Source organism: Symsagittifera roscoffensis, chromosome 4 (genome assembly GCF_963678635.1).
Source record: "Symsagittifera roscoffensis chromosome 4, txSymRosc1.1, whole genome shotgun sequence".
NCBI classification, from domain to species: domain Eukaryota; kingdom Metazoa; phylum Xenacoelomorpha; order Acoela; family Convolutidae; genus Symsagittifera; species Symsagittifera roscoffensis.
The window spans coordinates 15,351,241-15,368,825 of NC_087065.1; the positions used below are offsets into that span (position 1 = coordinate 15,351,241).

Below are 17,585 nucleotides of genomic sequence, written 5' to 3' on the forward strand. Positions count from 1 at the left end.
TACTCCGAGATATTAGTTGAATACGAAAAAGGATTCGACATGACCACTGGAAAAGTAAAAATCGACCCATATGCAACAGGTCATCCTCTAAACGAAGGAACATCATACATACCAGTTCATTTTCAAAAAAATACAGGTCAACCTGGTGGACATTTAAAGCCCCAAGACGATCAAAGTACACGTTTACAAGAACTATCACTAATGAATAGTACATATTTCGGTAATATCCACTATGATATTCACTTAGATATGAAACTAGACTACACGATTAGCCGAATTTTTCAAGAAATGTCACTCTCCGAATTAGAAACACTACACCAACTATGCGAATTAGAAAGAACACAAATATTACAATCACTTGCACTAGCAGTATTAAAAATACCCTACGCAGGATATTTACTATCAGGAAATAGATCAAATTTTTTAGACTACGAAGGAAACATTTTATGGTTTTATACTTGTACCAAAAAAGTATCACCACTATACGTTTTTGAAGACAAACGATGCTATAAAAGAATCCCTATCTTTTATAAGAATAAAGTACATTTCGTTGACACACTTTCAAGAAGAACCTATTTCTGGGATACCGCAGTCCCATGTGGATCAGAAAATAGCCACAATGTAGTACAACTAAACCCTGATGAAGATAAATATTACCTTCTTATCCCATATCCCACATTAATGCAATCACTCAAAAAATTTTCACCAGAAAGCATTCGCGCTATCGCTCGAAACCCAAATATAGACTTACAATCAATAGGAATATACTCAAAATCAGATATTCAACATCACATTAGAACACAACAATTCCAAGAATTATTAACACAAATGGACACAATACAAAGACAATCAATTGACCAAAACTTACGCAAACTTGCCGAAACCGCAGGATTTGCAGACATCTATACGCAAGACTATAGCGGATATTTTAAAGACATTAAAGATTATATATATCTAAACGGTGAAAAATACCGTCCCCAAGATATATCACCTATCAATATTTTTAGCTTTGTTACACTAAAAAATGAAATTCTCGATTTTCTAGGATGGCCCTACTACATCTTAGAAAAATTGACTATTTTATACGCAATGTTTAACTTTATTGGATTTCTTTTTTCACTCTTAAAAGGAATCTATAACACATGTGCTATACACACACAAGTCAATAGACAAGCAAGTGTAGCACGCATACTATTTGCAGGATTTTTTGGAATTTTTTCTACATCAATAAACAAAATTCTTTTAGATGCACAAATAAAAGAATACAACACAAAAATAGCAACAAGACAGAACACATACGACGAAGAACATAACAATGTAGACACAACGCCAACAGCACCACAGTTACCACCCCTACCACATAACCATCCATTATCCCTAGTCCCACGTAATTTTCGAAACTTAGCAATAACACATAATCCAAATTTTAGACAAACCATATCACAAAGTCCCATCCAACATATAATGACACACCACTCACAAGATGAAAATACATATGAACAAATTATAGAACAACCCCATACCACCACTTTTCAGTCTCAAAATAATAAATTTTTTAGCCCACGATGAGCCGACAACTTGGATCCCTACACCGTTCAAATTCCCATCCAACCAACCTCACTACTCCAATTACAATAATTCCACTTTTTGCTTTCCCGCCACCCGATTTCCCAACCAGTAATGTAACATCAGGCATGAATTCCGATACTAATTCACACATCTCAGTTTTATACTCCACATCACAACTCAATAACTCGAATATTGAAACCCCCGATGAATTTGCCGACTCTGAGCCATCTCCATCCAATAATTTTCACACCAACCCTTCAATTTTTTCCCAACCCCCTTTTCAACCAATGCTACCAAATAACCCTGTCCCCACCAATTCTACACCCTCTTATGCTTCCCAAGTCACTCCAACCTATTCTTCATATCATTCAGACCGATCATCCAATTCTCCAGATACCCCCCAAATATCCCCAGAACTAGATAATTTTATTACATTACAACAACAACCCTACCACCTTGACACCCCCACCATAAACCAAATTTCATCCACAATAGATTCATCCAACCCTCCTACCCCTACACCCTCTTCAATTTATACCGAATCATTAGCACCATCATCCACATCTACTGAATCTTCACTCAGCACTAATAGAGCTTACCGCACTTTTAAAAGAAAGTTCCCCAACCATCCTTTCCCAGCAAAACCAGGAACAGCCCGTGAATATATAAATCACCCAAATCACACTAATACAAAAGAATTTTTAGCTATCACCTTGCCCTCATTTCCACAATACACCTTAAACACCCCTCACGACACTAACGAAACACGTAACTTTGTAGACGAACACGTTTTAATGCCTACCCTTCCTTGGACCTCGTATTATCATTTTACTAATCCCCTTTGCTTACCTTTATCTAACACTCACATCGATATAGAACGAAATAAGGACATGCTATATCGACTCACTACACCACTAACACCTAGACAATTTACTTACATCGGATATAAAAAATCACTAAAAACATACACTGCACCCCGAGCTAACGAATATACGCTAGAATATTACGATCATAACATCATCAGAACTAACCAAGATCAATTCTTAGACGACGACCGCTTCGCTAACCCACAAATCACAGAAAAATTTTTCATTAAAACACCATATGTTTTTACACTCAATATATTTGATCGCAAATTTGACCACATCATCTCAGAAGCACTAACAGACACGCAAGCCTACGAAAGTTTTAAAGAACGCTTCCAAATATTTTCACTAACCTTTCATTTCCTTGCACCACATGAAAGAGATTTGCACTGCTCACACGATATTATGTTGCGCACTAAACAAACTCACACATATACATATTATCGTTTTATCCAAAATCACTTCGACCTACACACTCCCTCCAGACAACCACACCACCGTTTTCAATTCATCAATTCCAAATACACCTCACCATTCTTTCTCAACTTCACATATTGCATTAAAGATACTAACATTCATGGTATTCTTCGAAATTATGATCCCATAACCCAAATGTATATTTTTTGTCCCATCACCAAGACCTTCAACGCAGAAGAATCCCGACCCTTCCTTCTCCCACACTAATTTGTTCAACCTATAGAAATCCCCATTTTAGAATTCATCCACAACACTAAATTCAATCACAAATTATATAATCTAATGCAAAACACACCTTACGAGTTTGCAGTTGGCACTGAAGAACTATCCACCATTAAAGCACTTCAATTGCTTTGGCCACTGCTTCAAACTAAAAATATCATCCGCATCTTAGCTAAATTACTAACAACTTCAGATCTCATCCACGACATCTTCCCCCACGGTTTCTTCCCCGACGACTAACAGGTAAATATGAATTATACATATTATTAACTAATTAAATTAAAATTAGAAACTAACCATTCTTTATTCATGTCTTCTTTAGAATTTTAGCCTTCATCCAACGATCATCTGAAAACTTCACAAAAGAAAATGAAAATTGAAAACTTCTTCAAACTGTTAAAAACTCTATTAATTTTTTGCACCAAACAATTAAATAAAAATAATACCAATGCAGTAATTTAATTTATAAATTTTTTCCCAAATGCAGTAAATCTAATAATGATGAAAATTTGTAACTTAATTTTCCCCAACAACTAGCAGTAAATTTACATTTCTATGTAATAAATTGATAAAACGAAAATGCAGTACTAACCTTTTGATATTTCCATTCATTCGCACAAAAATTCTATCCACACTCGCACAGCTCGCCCACGAAGAATTGTTTAAATAATGAATTTCAGTTTCAAGCTTTCACACTCAACAACTCTAACACACGATAACAAGTTTCAAACTTTCCTTTAACCCGGTTGGAAAGGAATTATATACTAAACAACACTAACCAACGCAGCTTACTAAACTTCACAAATCATAGAATAACAGCATGACTAAGAAAAGGAAACCAACGGTACCCAAACCGGATTAACCCAGTTTAAAACTGGATAATTTATTCTTTTGAAGACTATTATAAAGTCTAAGAAAGAAATAATAAAACACAAAAAAGTCGAAAGACAAACCCATACCACAAACAATTTGATTTTTGAAAAAAGGACATAACCAACAAAACATAAGAAAAACCACAACAAACCCAACATAAAACGTTGTCACATAACAGGACCTCTCACAAAAACCGCATGCAATCATACTCCCACTCCTGGCCTAACCCACCAGAAGAGGACGTCCTGAGCATGCTCTATAGCCGGCCTAACCCACCGTGCTACATCCACGCTTTGTGACCACACTTCTAATTTTAATAAGAGGTACTCAAGGGTGAGTAACTCTTCAAAATAACTGAACTAAAACAAAAAGCTTTTGTGAAAACAACTAACCAAAATCATAATTAAAACACCAAACTAATAAAAATTTTATAAAATGTAAATTATACCTTGCAGTATATAGATCAGCATACAACACCAAAGACGAACATCCAAAGACAAGATGACCCCACTACACTCGAAAAAGAATGGCCAACCACAATCAATATGCCGCCCACAATCACAACTCAAAGGATTTAGAGTACGACTTGACTTCGCAGAAAAGGACTTCATTGAACTAGAACAATGACCACGTCGATGTTCAAGTATACGTACAGATCCGAGTAACCAGGCATCCCCTCCACGCACAATCTCCACGCCATTCCCAGACAAGGTCAAACACAAAAGAAGTTCTCTACATGAAACGGAAAAACCTGTCATAGCCAACCATTCTGAAATCAGATTTGAGTTTGTTGCAAAAACCCAGTCGTTGTCTTGAGAAGACACAACGATTGAATCTGGGACATCTCTAATAAGAAAACCCAGAAGAAATAAGATGTTCGCCAAATACCAACGTCCATCATCCATCCTTTGAATTGCAGAAAGACTATTCTAAAAAACTCTGTAAGACCCGGATGGGTGGAACCTGATCTAAACTACATTTTATGATTGGATAAATTAGATATTTTACCACTGTAAAGTATTTAATATTAACCAATCATGATCCATCTAACTAACAACCCACTTATTTGTAAGTGCTGAAATTACTTGTAATTTCAGCACCAGAGAGATTTGAATTTAACTTAGAAATTAGTTGACTCTCCAAGAAGACTTCAGCAGCCGCAATAAACCAGTATACCCTAGATCTATTGAGCCTAGCAGAGACTAGTTAAACAACCTGAGACTAGATAGTATAAGAGTAAGATTAGGATCGGTATTAGACTAAGAAGTTGCACGAATCTATCCGGCCGAAAATAAGATAGCGTGACGAGCAGACGGTGTACCCTATCCGAAATTACTCTATGAGTTATACACTTCGGTCCTAACTCATAATGTTCTTAGCATACGTAAGCTTTCATCTTTATTTTTACAACATGAGGTAATTTCTAGCTCAGCTGGCATTATCATTTTTAATTTACCGAAAAAAAAATAATGTTATTTAGACATTACCCGTCCAAACTGTTTCTAGGTAGGCGTACTTTTTGGTGTGTGTAGAGCACTGGATTCCCGAGCCAAGTCTTCAAAAAGATGTTAAAATTTTTTCGTCACGATCAAAGGAAATACAAGATCAAAAATTATCATAGGGAGCATCCTTGTTGTAAATTTTACTTGAAACTCACAATATACTCAGTTTGGTCTCGTGAAGTGTTTGAAAGGATTGGACAACCATAAGTTGTTTCTAATTTGTTAAATCAGGGGCGCTTGTCGGGATAGTGTATTGGACTGTTCTTTTTTCACGAGAAGAGTCTCATTGAGCTAAAGTTTTTGACATCTGTTATCCAACAGAATTGTTTCAAAGGCGCCATTGATGCCTTTGTGAATTAAAAATTTTGAGAGGAAAGCGTTCTATTTTTCGATTTTTCTTCAATTCATCCCCCAATCACGCCAATATGAAATACAAAGGGATGTATTTAGCGTGTTGTATTCTGATAATACGACCAAATGACCTGCCTAAATTCAAATTGAAATGCATCAATTTGCCGCTCAAGCGTGTTATAGTAACGCAATAGATTGCGCAATAATTATCCCAAATTGGCCAAATTAGCAAATTTCAGTTTTCGAAAACCTTACAAAAAATTTTGTAGGTGAAATCTCTTTTCAAATTTGTGCTCAAGATAACAATATTTATCAGATGCTATAAAAAACTTCCTTAAAAATTAAGTTGAAATTAACTAGTCGAAAACTGTCTAAATAAAAAAACCGCCCCAAGAAAAAATATTTCGTTTTCGTCAAAGGTCCAAACAATTAGCTCCCAATGTTGCAAAAAGTGTATAGAACACTTTCGCATGTCTTTTTTGAAAATAATAATTTTTTGAAGTTTTAACAAAAATGATTGTTTTGTTCACCTTCTACTCATAAAACGAGACAAATAGAAAAATAGTCGTTTTCAGCCCCGAAAGAAGAAAAATTTGTGATGGAGGACTCTTACTGGCATTACCAATCGGTCGTCCTAAGCCAAGATGAAAAGAAACTTTCGTTCGCGTATATGGAAAATGGGAGGTGAGAAAGTCAAATGAATCAATTTGACAAATTAAAATTTTGTTTATAAGTTTTCTAGCAGAAGTGTAGCTTTTGTAAATGGTTGCTGAAAAAATAAGTTTTCTTTATCAAAGTTTAGAAATATTTTATCTGTCTTAGTTGCTAACGCTCATTTTTTTAGGTCTAGGCAAATTTGTGTGCAGTTTCCTCGTTTCTCTATTATTGGCTCGAAAAAAGTATTCTTCGAGATACAACTACAACCAGAAAAGATAGAAGGAGAACGGTTGATCACGCCTGTGTTGTTCATCTCGCAAAAAGATCACACTCCATTCTTACGTAAAGTAAAGGTGACATTGCCTTTCAACCATTTCTTTGAAAATGAAAAGAAGGTCGAAATTAGGCTGAGCCAATCAGATGCCAGAAAAGATGTAGAGATTGGTGAAGATTATATCGCTATTTCGTCATTCACTTTCTCCCCTGTTGGAGTTGTCAAAGACCTTTTAAGGGCATCAAGAGAAAACCCCGTAGAAGAGGTGAGTGATGTAAATTATTGTAGATACTGATTCGATTGAAAATTTTAAAAACCCGACCTGGGATTCTATAGATTCTTTTTTTTTTGGTGGGCGATTTGATTTCTCATCGACATGATTTCCTCATGGCTTCTCATGACTGCCTCTCTCAAACTGGTTTAATTTGCAGCTTGGCTATTGTCGCTAATAAGTTTGGCTGTCATCATTTGATGAATTAGGACCATTTATCCACGGTGGAAAGGACCAACACAAGAGCTGTACAGCTCATCACGGCGAACCGCTGTTGTGTCCCTGTTTAACAGGAGGCTTTGCTAGTGCGACAACATTTTCGCTATTACATTTTTTTGGTTTGGCTTGATATCATCCGCTGTCTAATTTTAATACTCTGCCACTGTCTCGCCGCTGACCGAACCCGAATAAAAAGAGTCCTAATTCTGATATCGATTCCTCATTTCTTTCGAGTGCATAATTCTATACTTCCCCGAATTATTGGTCATAACCAAACAATAATAAACCATTAACTTGTTTCAAGCAGTGCAATAATCCAACATTATAGAGAACTTATCCTTGATGGAGCACGAACTTGAGCGAGCGCAAAACGTAATTCAACCTGTTGAAGCGCCGCTGAGAAATTTCTATTAAGTACCGTCTTATATGGACCTGATTGTTTAATCCAAGTAACATTTATACAGAAAAAAATTATAATAGATTTAAAGAAAAAAAAAACAAAATCTTCTGGTTTCTTTATATTGCAACTAAATGATATATTTCTACAGTGAAATTTACAAGCAAAGAGAAGAAGCAAAAAAAAACAATTTTCAGACTGGAAAATTATACTATATATTATTTTCTTTATTTCAATTAAAACGATGTTTTTTGGGTGTTATCTTAAAATTTCATTTATTTAGGAAAACTTCTCAGAACGTTTTACCATAACAATTTGTTAAAGTAGTCGCAATCAATTAAATAAGCATCTCTGATTTTATGCTAAAGGTTGCTTATAGATTGTTTGGAAACGATTAAAATATCTTTGATGATATTCATATTGAAATTAATAAGAACATCATGTAGTGTCCGTATGCGCACAGATATTAAATTTTTGTTATTTCGTGTTAATTTTTTTGTTTTTGTTTTGTTGTGAGTGATTTTATTCTTCTAGTCGTATTGATTGATTTTTTCTTAATTCTTGTTTTAAAATGAAATTATTCACGTTGTCATTTTCATGTTCTCGTCTTATTAGTATAGAAAGTAATTTCAGCAGTTCGTATATGTGTAACTCTTTGATTAAACAAATTCCCGTTTTTTTTTATAGTCCTTACTTTGCGTGTTTTTTTTGAGACGGAACGCAATTCAAATTAAAATTTCTTGTACTTGCAAATTTTTCAAACGATTTTTTTGGCAACTCGGTATAATAGGACACCATGTTGAAAAAATTGCTTGTTTAGACTGCTTGTAAATTCCAATGAGAACAGATGAGCTGAGAAACTGTCTTGTTTGATTTTAAAAAATGGATAAGAATTGATTGCATTTTTTCTTACTGATTCAATCTGTTGGTTGAAGCTAACACTTTGATCCCAAACTAAACCCAGGTATTTAACTGCACTTTTTTGTTCTCTCGTGTTTTGGTTCCAAGTAACACTTTCCAAGGTTTTTAATCCATTAGTAATCCTTATTTGTGTTTTTCCCTTGTTTGTTGTAAGTTTGTTGTTTCATTCGGATATTTTTTCCAAGTCTGTTTCAAGTTCTTTAGGTTCGTTGAATGTTCCAAAACATTAGTGTTTATCCGCATAAAGAATACATTTACTGTATTGTGGTATTTTCTGAAGATCATTAATATATATAAGAAAAAACAGGGGACCCAAGAAAAACCTTGAGGTAACCCACAATGAAGCTTCTCTGTTGTTGAACAGTTGTTCGAATGAAAGGCATGCTGGTTTCTCCTACAGAAATAAAATTTCACAAAATTAAGAGGAATGCCTCTCAGCCCGTAAAGATGACACTTAAAATTAAGGGTTTTCCTAGAACTAAAGAAATAAGTTTATAATTGCATGGAAATGACTTCTTTGAAAATAGGAACTGTTTTTGCTGATTTAGGAAAACTGAGAAAAACTGTTTTGCTAATTATTCGGTTGAACTTAATGGTCAAATGAGCTGTTATAATAATAACAGTTTTTTTTATTAGGAAATTTGACAGACCCATGTCACCTCTAGACTTTTTGTTGGGCAGTTGCTTAATTGCGTCAAAGAATTCCTGATCATCAATTTGTAACAGGAAGAAAGAGTTTGTATTTGCAATAATTTTGGCAAAATCACTCTGTTTTTGAAATCCAGATGACAACTGTGGACCAATTGTGACAAAATGGTCGTTCAATTCTTGTGCAGTTAAAAAATTTTCTTCGGTATTTCAACTTTTTTTCTCATTATTGCCGTTAACTTCTTTCACATAATCAAAAAAAAATTTTGGGGGTTGTCCAGTGTTTTCAAAGAACAAGCCGTTGTAATTTTTTTTTCTGCTACAATTTTTTTGACTTTGACGGTTTGCTGTCTCAATTTTTACCTCGCCTCTAAAAACCGCTGACTTTGATACGTAATTTGTGTTTTTTGGCACTCGGATTTTTGATATTGTTCGTTATCCAGCTTTGTTTATTAGTTTTTTTTTTTGACGACGGCAAAAATTGTATCCAGAGTATTGTGAAAGTGCTGCTGCAGGAACTCAAATTTTTCATCAGTACCAATTGCATTTTCTTCAAACTCGTTTTCGGATTTCTTAATGTAAAATCCATTTGAACTCAAATTTGAATTCCTGCTTTTGCAATTTTCAATAGTTTCTCCCGTTAAAATCCTCCATTTCATAGTTTCTTATGAGTTCAATGATGAAGTCAACCTCAACACCATAATGATCAGTGATTGCGTGTTCAATAGTTCTAAGGTGCATAGAAAATTTGCAAAGGCAAAATCTATGGTTGTTCGAGAATTCTGTGTAACACGCGTGCTGTCATTTGGCCCAGATATCAGATTAAAATCAAGCAATTCTCTTTTCTCAAGGAATTGCATGCTATCATGTGTCACAACAGGTAAATCTATCTTATAGTCCTGACTTATTATATGTTCATCTTTCGTGTCAAAATTTCATTCAAACATATGGGTCAAAAAAATTTCGAACATTTTTTTATTTTGTGAACTGAGCGACTTGTAAACTGCAATTAGGAACCATTTCTGTTTGTTACAGATCGTCGAGACCATAAGAATTTGGATTTCTTCTGAGGCTGTACGTTTCAAGATCTTTCAAATGTTTACTTCCCTGGAAAGAATTGCTACTCTTCCACCTCTACTTTTGGGTTTGTTTCATGTAGCTATGTGCTTAAAATCATTTTGGCAAAAACTTTTAAGAGTAGATATGTCCATAAGCCAAGTTTTTGTTAGAACAACAAAAACGGCTTCAACTTTTGTTGCCGAGGCAGTACATCCAATTCATCATAATTGGCTCCAAGAGGGTATAATGTAGGAAAAGCATTTCGGTTTAATTTGGTTTAAATTTTTGGCCAATTTTCCAGAACTGCCATTTGTTGGTAAGTTTGTCGCAAGAAATTATTTGTCGCAAGAAGTTGTAAATATTTAAGTTGTACAGATTGTCGCAAGAACTTGTAAATATTGTTCAACAAACGTTTTGTCTTTTTATCTGTGCTCAGAACTGCATGAGATGGTTTTAAAAAAAAATAGTTTTTGTTTTAGTTTTAAAAACAAGGAGAAAAAAAACCAGTTATATGAGCAGTGCATGCTTGGCTATATTTGATTTTAAAACTTAATCTGAGAAAAAAAGATCAATTTTACAAATCAGAGATGACATTGAGAATTCAACGGAAATAGCTTTGCTCTCCCCTACCTTAATCTTTAAAAATTCACTAACTAAAAAAGAATAGCTAGATACTTCACTAAGGTAAGAAATATAGTGTTTGTTAAAACTTTCAAACAGGTATTTTTTTTTGGTTAGAAGTGAAATTGTTACTTTGATTAAATTGATAGATCAACGAAAATCGCTTCACCATCTATAACATTTACTTATAACGTAAGCAAAAAAATTTTTAACTTTGATACTATTTGCGTTTTTTTCAAGATCAGCGAAAAATTGCTTCACTGAACAACAAAACGAGGCAGTTGAAACTATACAAAAAAAAGAAAGAACGACACCGGTTGTCACATTTGATATCGAGTTAAGCTTCGATCCATTATCTTATGTAATCCTAGACTTGTAAAAATTTTAGCCTTTTGTGTGGCTTTTGCTTTTTTGTTTTGAAAATTACTTTACTCGCTTTTATGATTTTTTTTCATTTTAAACCTTATTTGCGCAAGTTATGTTTTTTTTGAATTTTAGCGGAAATTTGCTTTGAAATCAATATCTTATTCTGTTTGTATCAATTTTGTCCTAATTGTTTGATGGCTGTTGTCGTGATGTTTTGTTTTTACTGTTAACTTCTGTATCATTTTGGGCTGATAAATCATAAAGAAGAAGATTTTTTTTGTGTCAAGCAATCTTTTATCATACTGTTCTTAATAGAAAGCTCAGTATAAAAAGAAAATAGGAACAATGTTGGTTTTTATCCAAAATCAATGGAAAATTCTTTGACATATCAATATAATTCAACAAAACATATTTTTTTAAATAAACTTACGTCACTAAGGAAAATAAACAATAACAATTGAGTTGTTTTAGTCATAGGATATTACAAAAAATACATAGCACAAAATCCCTGAGCATGTTGAAAGCTCAATTAGCAAAAATTTTTGTCTATTAGATAAGTTGATTACACTGATTATACGACAACACAGATTATTGCAGTTTAAACACAAATAAATTTTAACAGTCGATAGGGGTATCATAGTAGCAGCAACACCACAGCGTCATTTACTTTTTAATATGAACTAGTAATTTGATATAGGGACTCTGTTATGTGTTTTTTCTGCTCGGGAGACAAATTGGGAAATAACTTAGCCGATTTTTCATCTCTCATCGCGGTAGCAAGGTTTCGCTTGAAAGGTATAGCAGTGGAATAAGTTCTCCCATTTAAGTACAAATTCTGGTTTTTAAAGAGCGAGTACATCTTTTGGTGATTTCACCTGAGTCCATATTTTGTTGCTTGCATCTTTTTCGTCGGAGCAAAGAACAGATATACTGCAGTTTTCCGTAGAAGTCACATAAGTTAGTGAGTCAGCAAAGTTATGCGAGCAGCCTCTATAGGTGGTAAGCACTCGTTTATATAGATGTCCAGAATTCTTTCTCGAATACTTTTCCTGTTCCCTCAACCACTCAATGAGGTCCTCACAATATGCCATTAGTTTATCAAACTTGTCTGTGTGGTCCAACTGATTTTTGTTTACCCGTGTAGCCAATATTTTTTCTTGTGTTGGCATCATCCCCACTCAGAAGCATTTGCGCCAACTTTTCTTCCACAACTGCCCTCCGGTCCGTTGCTACTCTAGGGCCCCTCACAGCATCCATTAGTGATCAAATAACTCGGGTAAGCAATGGTAATAATCACTAAAAAAATGGAATCTTTTTCTCTGCTGAAACTTAGTTCAATTCTCATTCCAAAGGCTGTTTAAAAGCGCAATCTAAAAACGCAACCTCAAAAAAAGCGAAAGAGTTAGTTCAAACTCAAAGCGACGGTTTCGCAGACTCTCATTTCTCTCTAGCTAGATGCAGGTATAAGTTACAAGAGGAAAGGACACGGAATCAGAGAGCTAAAATGCAAGCACAGGAGTAGAAGAACATGAAACTATGCAGTCGGCCTATTTTCACAAAATCCGTGGATTTTTAAACATAACTAAGAATAAACTTTTGCCGGCTTCAAATACAGAATCATGAACTTCCCGGCCAGCGGCCTGTGGCATGCTGCATTGATAATCAGTTCAAAGCGAATAGAATTTGAGACGTGTTCGATGAGAATTCAACGAGCCCCATAATGGTCAAAAAAAGGTCTATAATGAGAAAACTGAAGGCGATTCGAATGACAATAAAAATGAAAAGTAAAGAGAACGATACAGACGAAGGAAATTAAGAACAGCTGTTGGACTTATGACTCTTTTAATCAGACTCGGTCAGCGGCAAACAGTGGCAGAGTGCTCAGTTAGACAGCGGCTGATATTGATCGTTAAATAATCACTTGATTTGTTCGAAATTGATTACTTAGAATTTGACATCATCAAAACAAAGGACAATTTAGGACTTAGAAATCAGCCTTTTAAGGAATCTTAAAGATTCTGATTATTACCATAATGAAAAATTGTAAAAGCAAAAAGGTCTGAAACCAAACTGAAAAATTGTAAAAGCAAAAAGGCAAAAGTGAAAGCGAGGGGAGGGGGTAGAAATGAGTAAGTGCGGTGGAGAACTAAAGGTGAGGGGGTCAATTTGGTTAGGGGGATTGGTGGGTCATTAGGAGTGGTGCATATCTGGATGCTAAACTGGAGCGGGTGTAACTGGGGTAAACATGGAGGCGATATATGTGACTAATATAGCAAATAAAGTAGGTTTAGGGTGCGAGTAGAGAGTGAGTTACGAATAAACTTTGCAATTTTGCAAGTGATTTGGCAAAAAAAATTAAAGTTATAACCCATTTAATCAACTATAATGGATTTCGAATGGTTTCTAATGAATTGTATTTTAGGGAAACCATCGGTTCTAATGACAATATAAGACAAAATAATCAATTTCATGGTTTAAATTTGCGGTCATAATGAGTTGCAAGGTCACTTTAGAAAACCATTTTGCATTATGGTCGATTATTATCCACTGGACTCCGGTGCAGGTATTTATGCGCAGCCAGTTATCCCGCACAATAAAATTGATTCAAAATGAATTGAGGCAAGCTAATCATTTTAAGCTATCATTCAGGCATGCTAAGCGTTAATTAATTGCGTTATAAGTTTTACTCAGTCTACATAATAGAGATTTTTAATGTCGGAAAGTGTTAAAGTTTTTTCGAAAACTTGAAAAAAAATCGAGAAAAAAAAACTGAAAAAAAAACTAATTTGAACTAACAACAACCAAATAACATTGTAAAATCAGCTAAAATCTAAGTGATGCCCGCATCGAACGCTTAAGAATTTTATTCGATTATAATGGATCATAATTCAACTTAAATTTTTGGAAAAAAAATCACAAAAAATCTATTGCATCGATTTTAATCGACTATAATGGATTTTATTGCTGTGAAAAATAATATCATTATAATCAATTTTTAAAGGATTATATTCGATTATTTTGTAAATATATAAAACTGTCTATATAATGACAATATAATCGATTAGGATCCATGGGAGCTCGGTGCGGGTTCCAAGAAACGTTTAATTTAAGGTTAGAACTTGAAGGTTAAAACTAAACTATTAAACACCAGAGATCGATGAAATACCAAATAATTGAGGTGAGGTCATAAGCGAAAACCACGAAATCCGTATCCGGCCGGTTGCGGATTCTTTAGTTTTTTCCGCAAGGTAGAAAATTTGATCCCGGTATCCGCTATTTTGATCGCAGTTTTGTTCACGGATTCCGCAGCGCTTGCTTTAGCCCTTGGTCATGGAAACCGCAGCCAAAAATATGATCAAAGGGCTATAGATTAGGTGACTTTTCAGGAGTTTTTCAGGTGTAAGAAACTTTTCAGGTCTCATTAGGAACTTTTCAGGTCTAAGATCATCAAATCTGCATATGTAGAAAATATAAAACTAGGCCTAGTAGTTGTTTTTTTTTAAAGATTTCGTTGAGGTCAGAAAATATTATATGAATTGACAGAAACATCGGATGTTAAGGAATTTTCGGTTTTATGCGAAACTTTTTTGAAGTGTATGTTGTTTCCGATTTATTTGAGATACAACTGTCTCTTAATGTGACTAAACTTATGAATACCCACGATGAAGTTTTTTCCATTCTTTAGTCTCTTAAAACATCGAGAACACTCTTACTATACATGACTTAAGCTGTGAATGTCTTTAAGTAATACAAATGAGCGCAACAAGTAATAAAAGTGAGCCTGAAAAAACCATGAAAGAAATTAAGCAAAAAATAACCAGAGCTGTAGACGTGCTATTCACTCTCTAGTTCATGTTTGCTGAGGGGGTTCTTGAAGTGACAAGTCTTGTTTGTATAGATAGTGCAGTTTTTGAGACCCCTGAACTCTTTCGACCAGAGACATCTCTTCAATAGTCAGAAAATTTTCCTCCTTATGAAGCAGGAAAAAGATCCAGTCATTGGCAGTACATACTTACTAAGGCTAGATGTCAGGAATTTCAGAAGCTGGGCGGAACAAGACAGTTTCAGATGGAAAGAGAACTGGCACTTTGAATCAATCAGCAGCAAGTGTACATATCCCACAAAGGGCCGACTGACGCTTCAATTGGAACGTACGTTCGAGATCTTCACATAGTCAGTCAGTTTTTTTCTCAATGATTGATTTTGTAATTGTAATTACGGACTTTCGCAGAAAATGAAGGAACATTTGTGCTCGGAGCGGTTTTTTCTCCAGACAAGTGTCGACTTTTTAATTAGACATTTTCGACAAAAATTTTTTATATCATCAGAAAAGTATTGTTGTACTGATACCAAATTTATAAAAGATATTTCAACTGTGATTATTTTTCGTAAAGTTGCATGAGTCGGAAAAGAAAAAACTTTGCGTAAGCGGATTTGGAAGAAAAAATAAACAGAAGTCCCCAAAAGTTCCCTTAACTGACAAAATAGCTTAACAAAAGAAACCATAAACCACAAATATTTAGTATTAACAAACAGTTTTTCGAACCAGTATTTCTTGTATAAACTCAAAATGTGCTCTCAGGCATGATATGCAATATTTTAGTTCCAGAAGCACAAGCACAAACACCCATACGGTTAGTCAAAGATGAAATAACCTTGAAGCCGCCAATAACTTACAAGTTTAAAGTGCCCACTGATAAGGAAGATATTGGTTGTTTCAAATTCCAAAACGAAAGAGACATTCAATATCAGTTTTTGGAAACGTGCGACGACACCTCGACCTCAAAAATTGCATTGAGTTTTGAGGACGAGAGAATATTTTTCGACATTCTCCCAAAATCTGTTTTACGAAACGTGTCAACCGAAAGCAGCCTCAGGGTGGAACAAATAAAAGAGTTTTTGAGACTCCTTAATACAAATTGGATCAAATTTCTCCATAAAGAAGTTTGCAATATGTATTTGGAAGATTTCATATGTCTCGATATTCAGGCTGCTGCTTTGAAATTAACACGCTCCTTACCTTTGGACATGATTAACTATCACAAAATTAGATTGCAGCGGAATTACGAAGAACTGAAGCACAAATTTGACGGAAAATCAGCCAACTGCAAAGAAAAACATTTGTCTCAAATTATTAAAGACATCGATATTACTTTTAAACACGAAGCAAACAAGTTGGAGAACGATTTGGAACCTCAAAACATCAAACAGAAAGTTCTTTCTAAGCTCGAACTCGAAAATACTGCTGGAGTTAGATATGGTTTAGAAGACGAAAGTGTAGATGTGTTGGCCAAACATCTAATAAACATTGGGTCGAGCGAAGTCAAACAGAAAATGCAGAAGGCCTATCGAACTGCCCAGAACTATGGGTTGGAAAGGGAGCAGATGTCTGATGGTTTGCGAACCTTACTCGAAGACGCCGGTGGAGATGACCTCTATCAGAACCCCGATGAGGTAACATGGGCTTAGTACCAAATGAGCCAGGACAGAACTCCCGGAATTTAACTAATAGAAATGCCAAATCCTTCACTATTTCCATACTATAACTTGTAAAATAATTGTTTGTCTATTCACAGTGCTTTGGCCGGTCACCTGATAATTGATGCCAAAAGAGACCCTTTGAGTTGTCAGAAGGTCGAATTCCGGAAGAAAAGCTTTACAATCTCCCACCCCCGTCCCACTAACTCTTGGTGGATCTAGGTTATCAGCAGGAGTGTAAAAGAGCTCTCTAAATAACAAGTTGGGTTAAATTTATGCGAGGAGGATTACCTTACCTTTCGAACTGGCGTAAAAATTTGGCAATCTGATTTCTGATTGACACCTTTTAACCCCGATACAATTGCTACTATTTACGCTGCTAAAGAAGACAAGTAAATAATATTTTATGATTAAGTAAATTTTCTGTAAAGTTTGTATAATATATTTGTAATTTCTGTAAATATTTTTGAAACTTTTTTATTTGTAACTTGTATTTCTAAATTTTTATAATTAACTCTGTAACTAGATATTGTTTGGAAACAATTTATTATGATTATTTATTGGCTCAAATTATTGTTCCTACTGTAGAAAATAGTAACGAATAAATCAGTTTGGCCTGGAGTTTCAATCAAAATGAAGGTATCTGAGCCAAGTGTAAAAGTGTTCCTTTATACCGTGTCAAAAGAGTTTTATGTAAAAAGAGCGGTTGTTCCGACTTTCGAAAACAAAACGAAGTATTTATGCTTGGGCTGTTTTTGTATTAAGTCAATTTTTGTCTTTCTAACTCAGCAGTTTTGATGAGCTTTATTTTATC

General features: G+C 34.7%; 1 protein-coding gene across 2 annotated transcripts in view; it reads left to right on the top strand.

The window, feature by feature from the left end:
• The window catches only part of LOC134844475 (uncharacterized), a 40,000-nt gene extending 22,709 nt beyond the window's left edge, over positions 1–17,291 (top strand). Inside the window, exons 4-7 of one of the 2 annotated variants that reach the window (XM_063861177.1) lie at positions 6,436–6,544; positions 6,705–7,056; positions 15,192–15,444; positions 15,897–17,291. In XM_063861177.1, coding sequence (XP_063717247.1) covers positions 6,436–6,544; positions 6,705–7,056; positions 15,192–15,444; positions 15,897–16,762 — 1,580 coding nt within the window. In that variant the 3' untranslated portion in view covers positions 16,763–17,291. Of the gene's footprint in view, positions 1–6,435; positions 6,545–6,704; positions 7,057–15,191; positions 15,467–15,896 lie in introns of both variants that reach the window. The other variant, XM_063861178.1, reaches the window with a different exon arrangement.
• Positions 17,292–17,585: the final 294 nt, after the last annotated feature.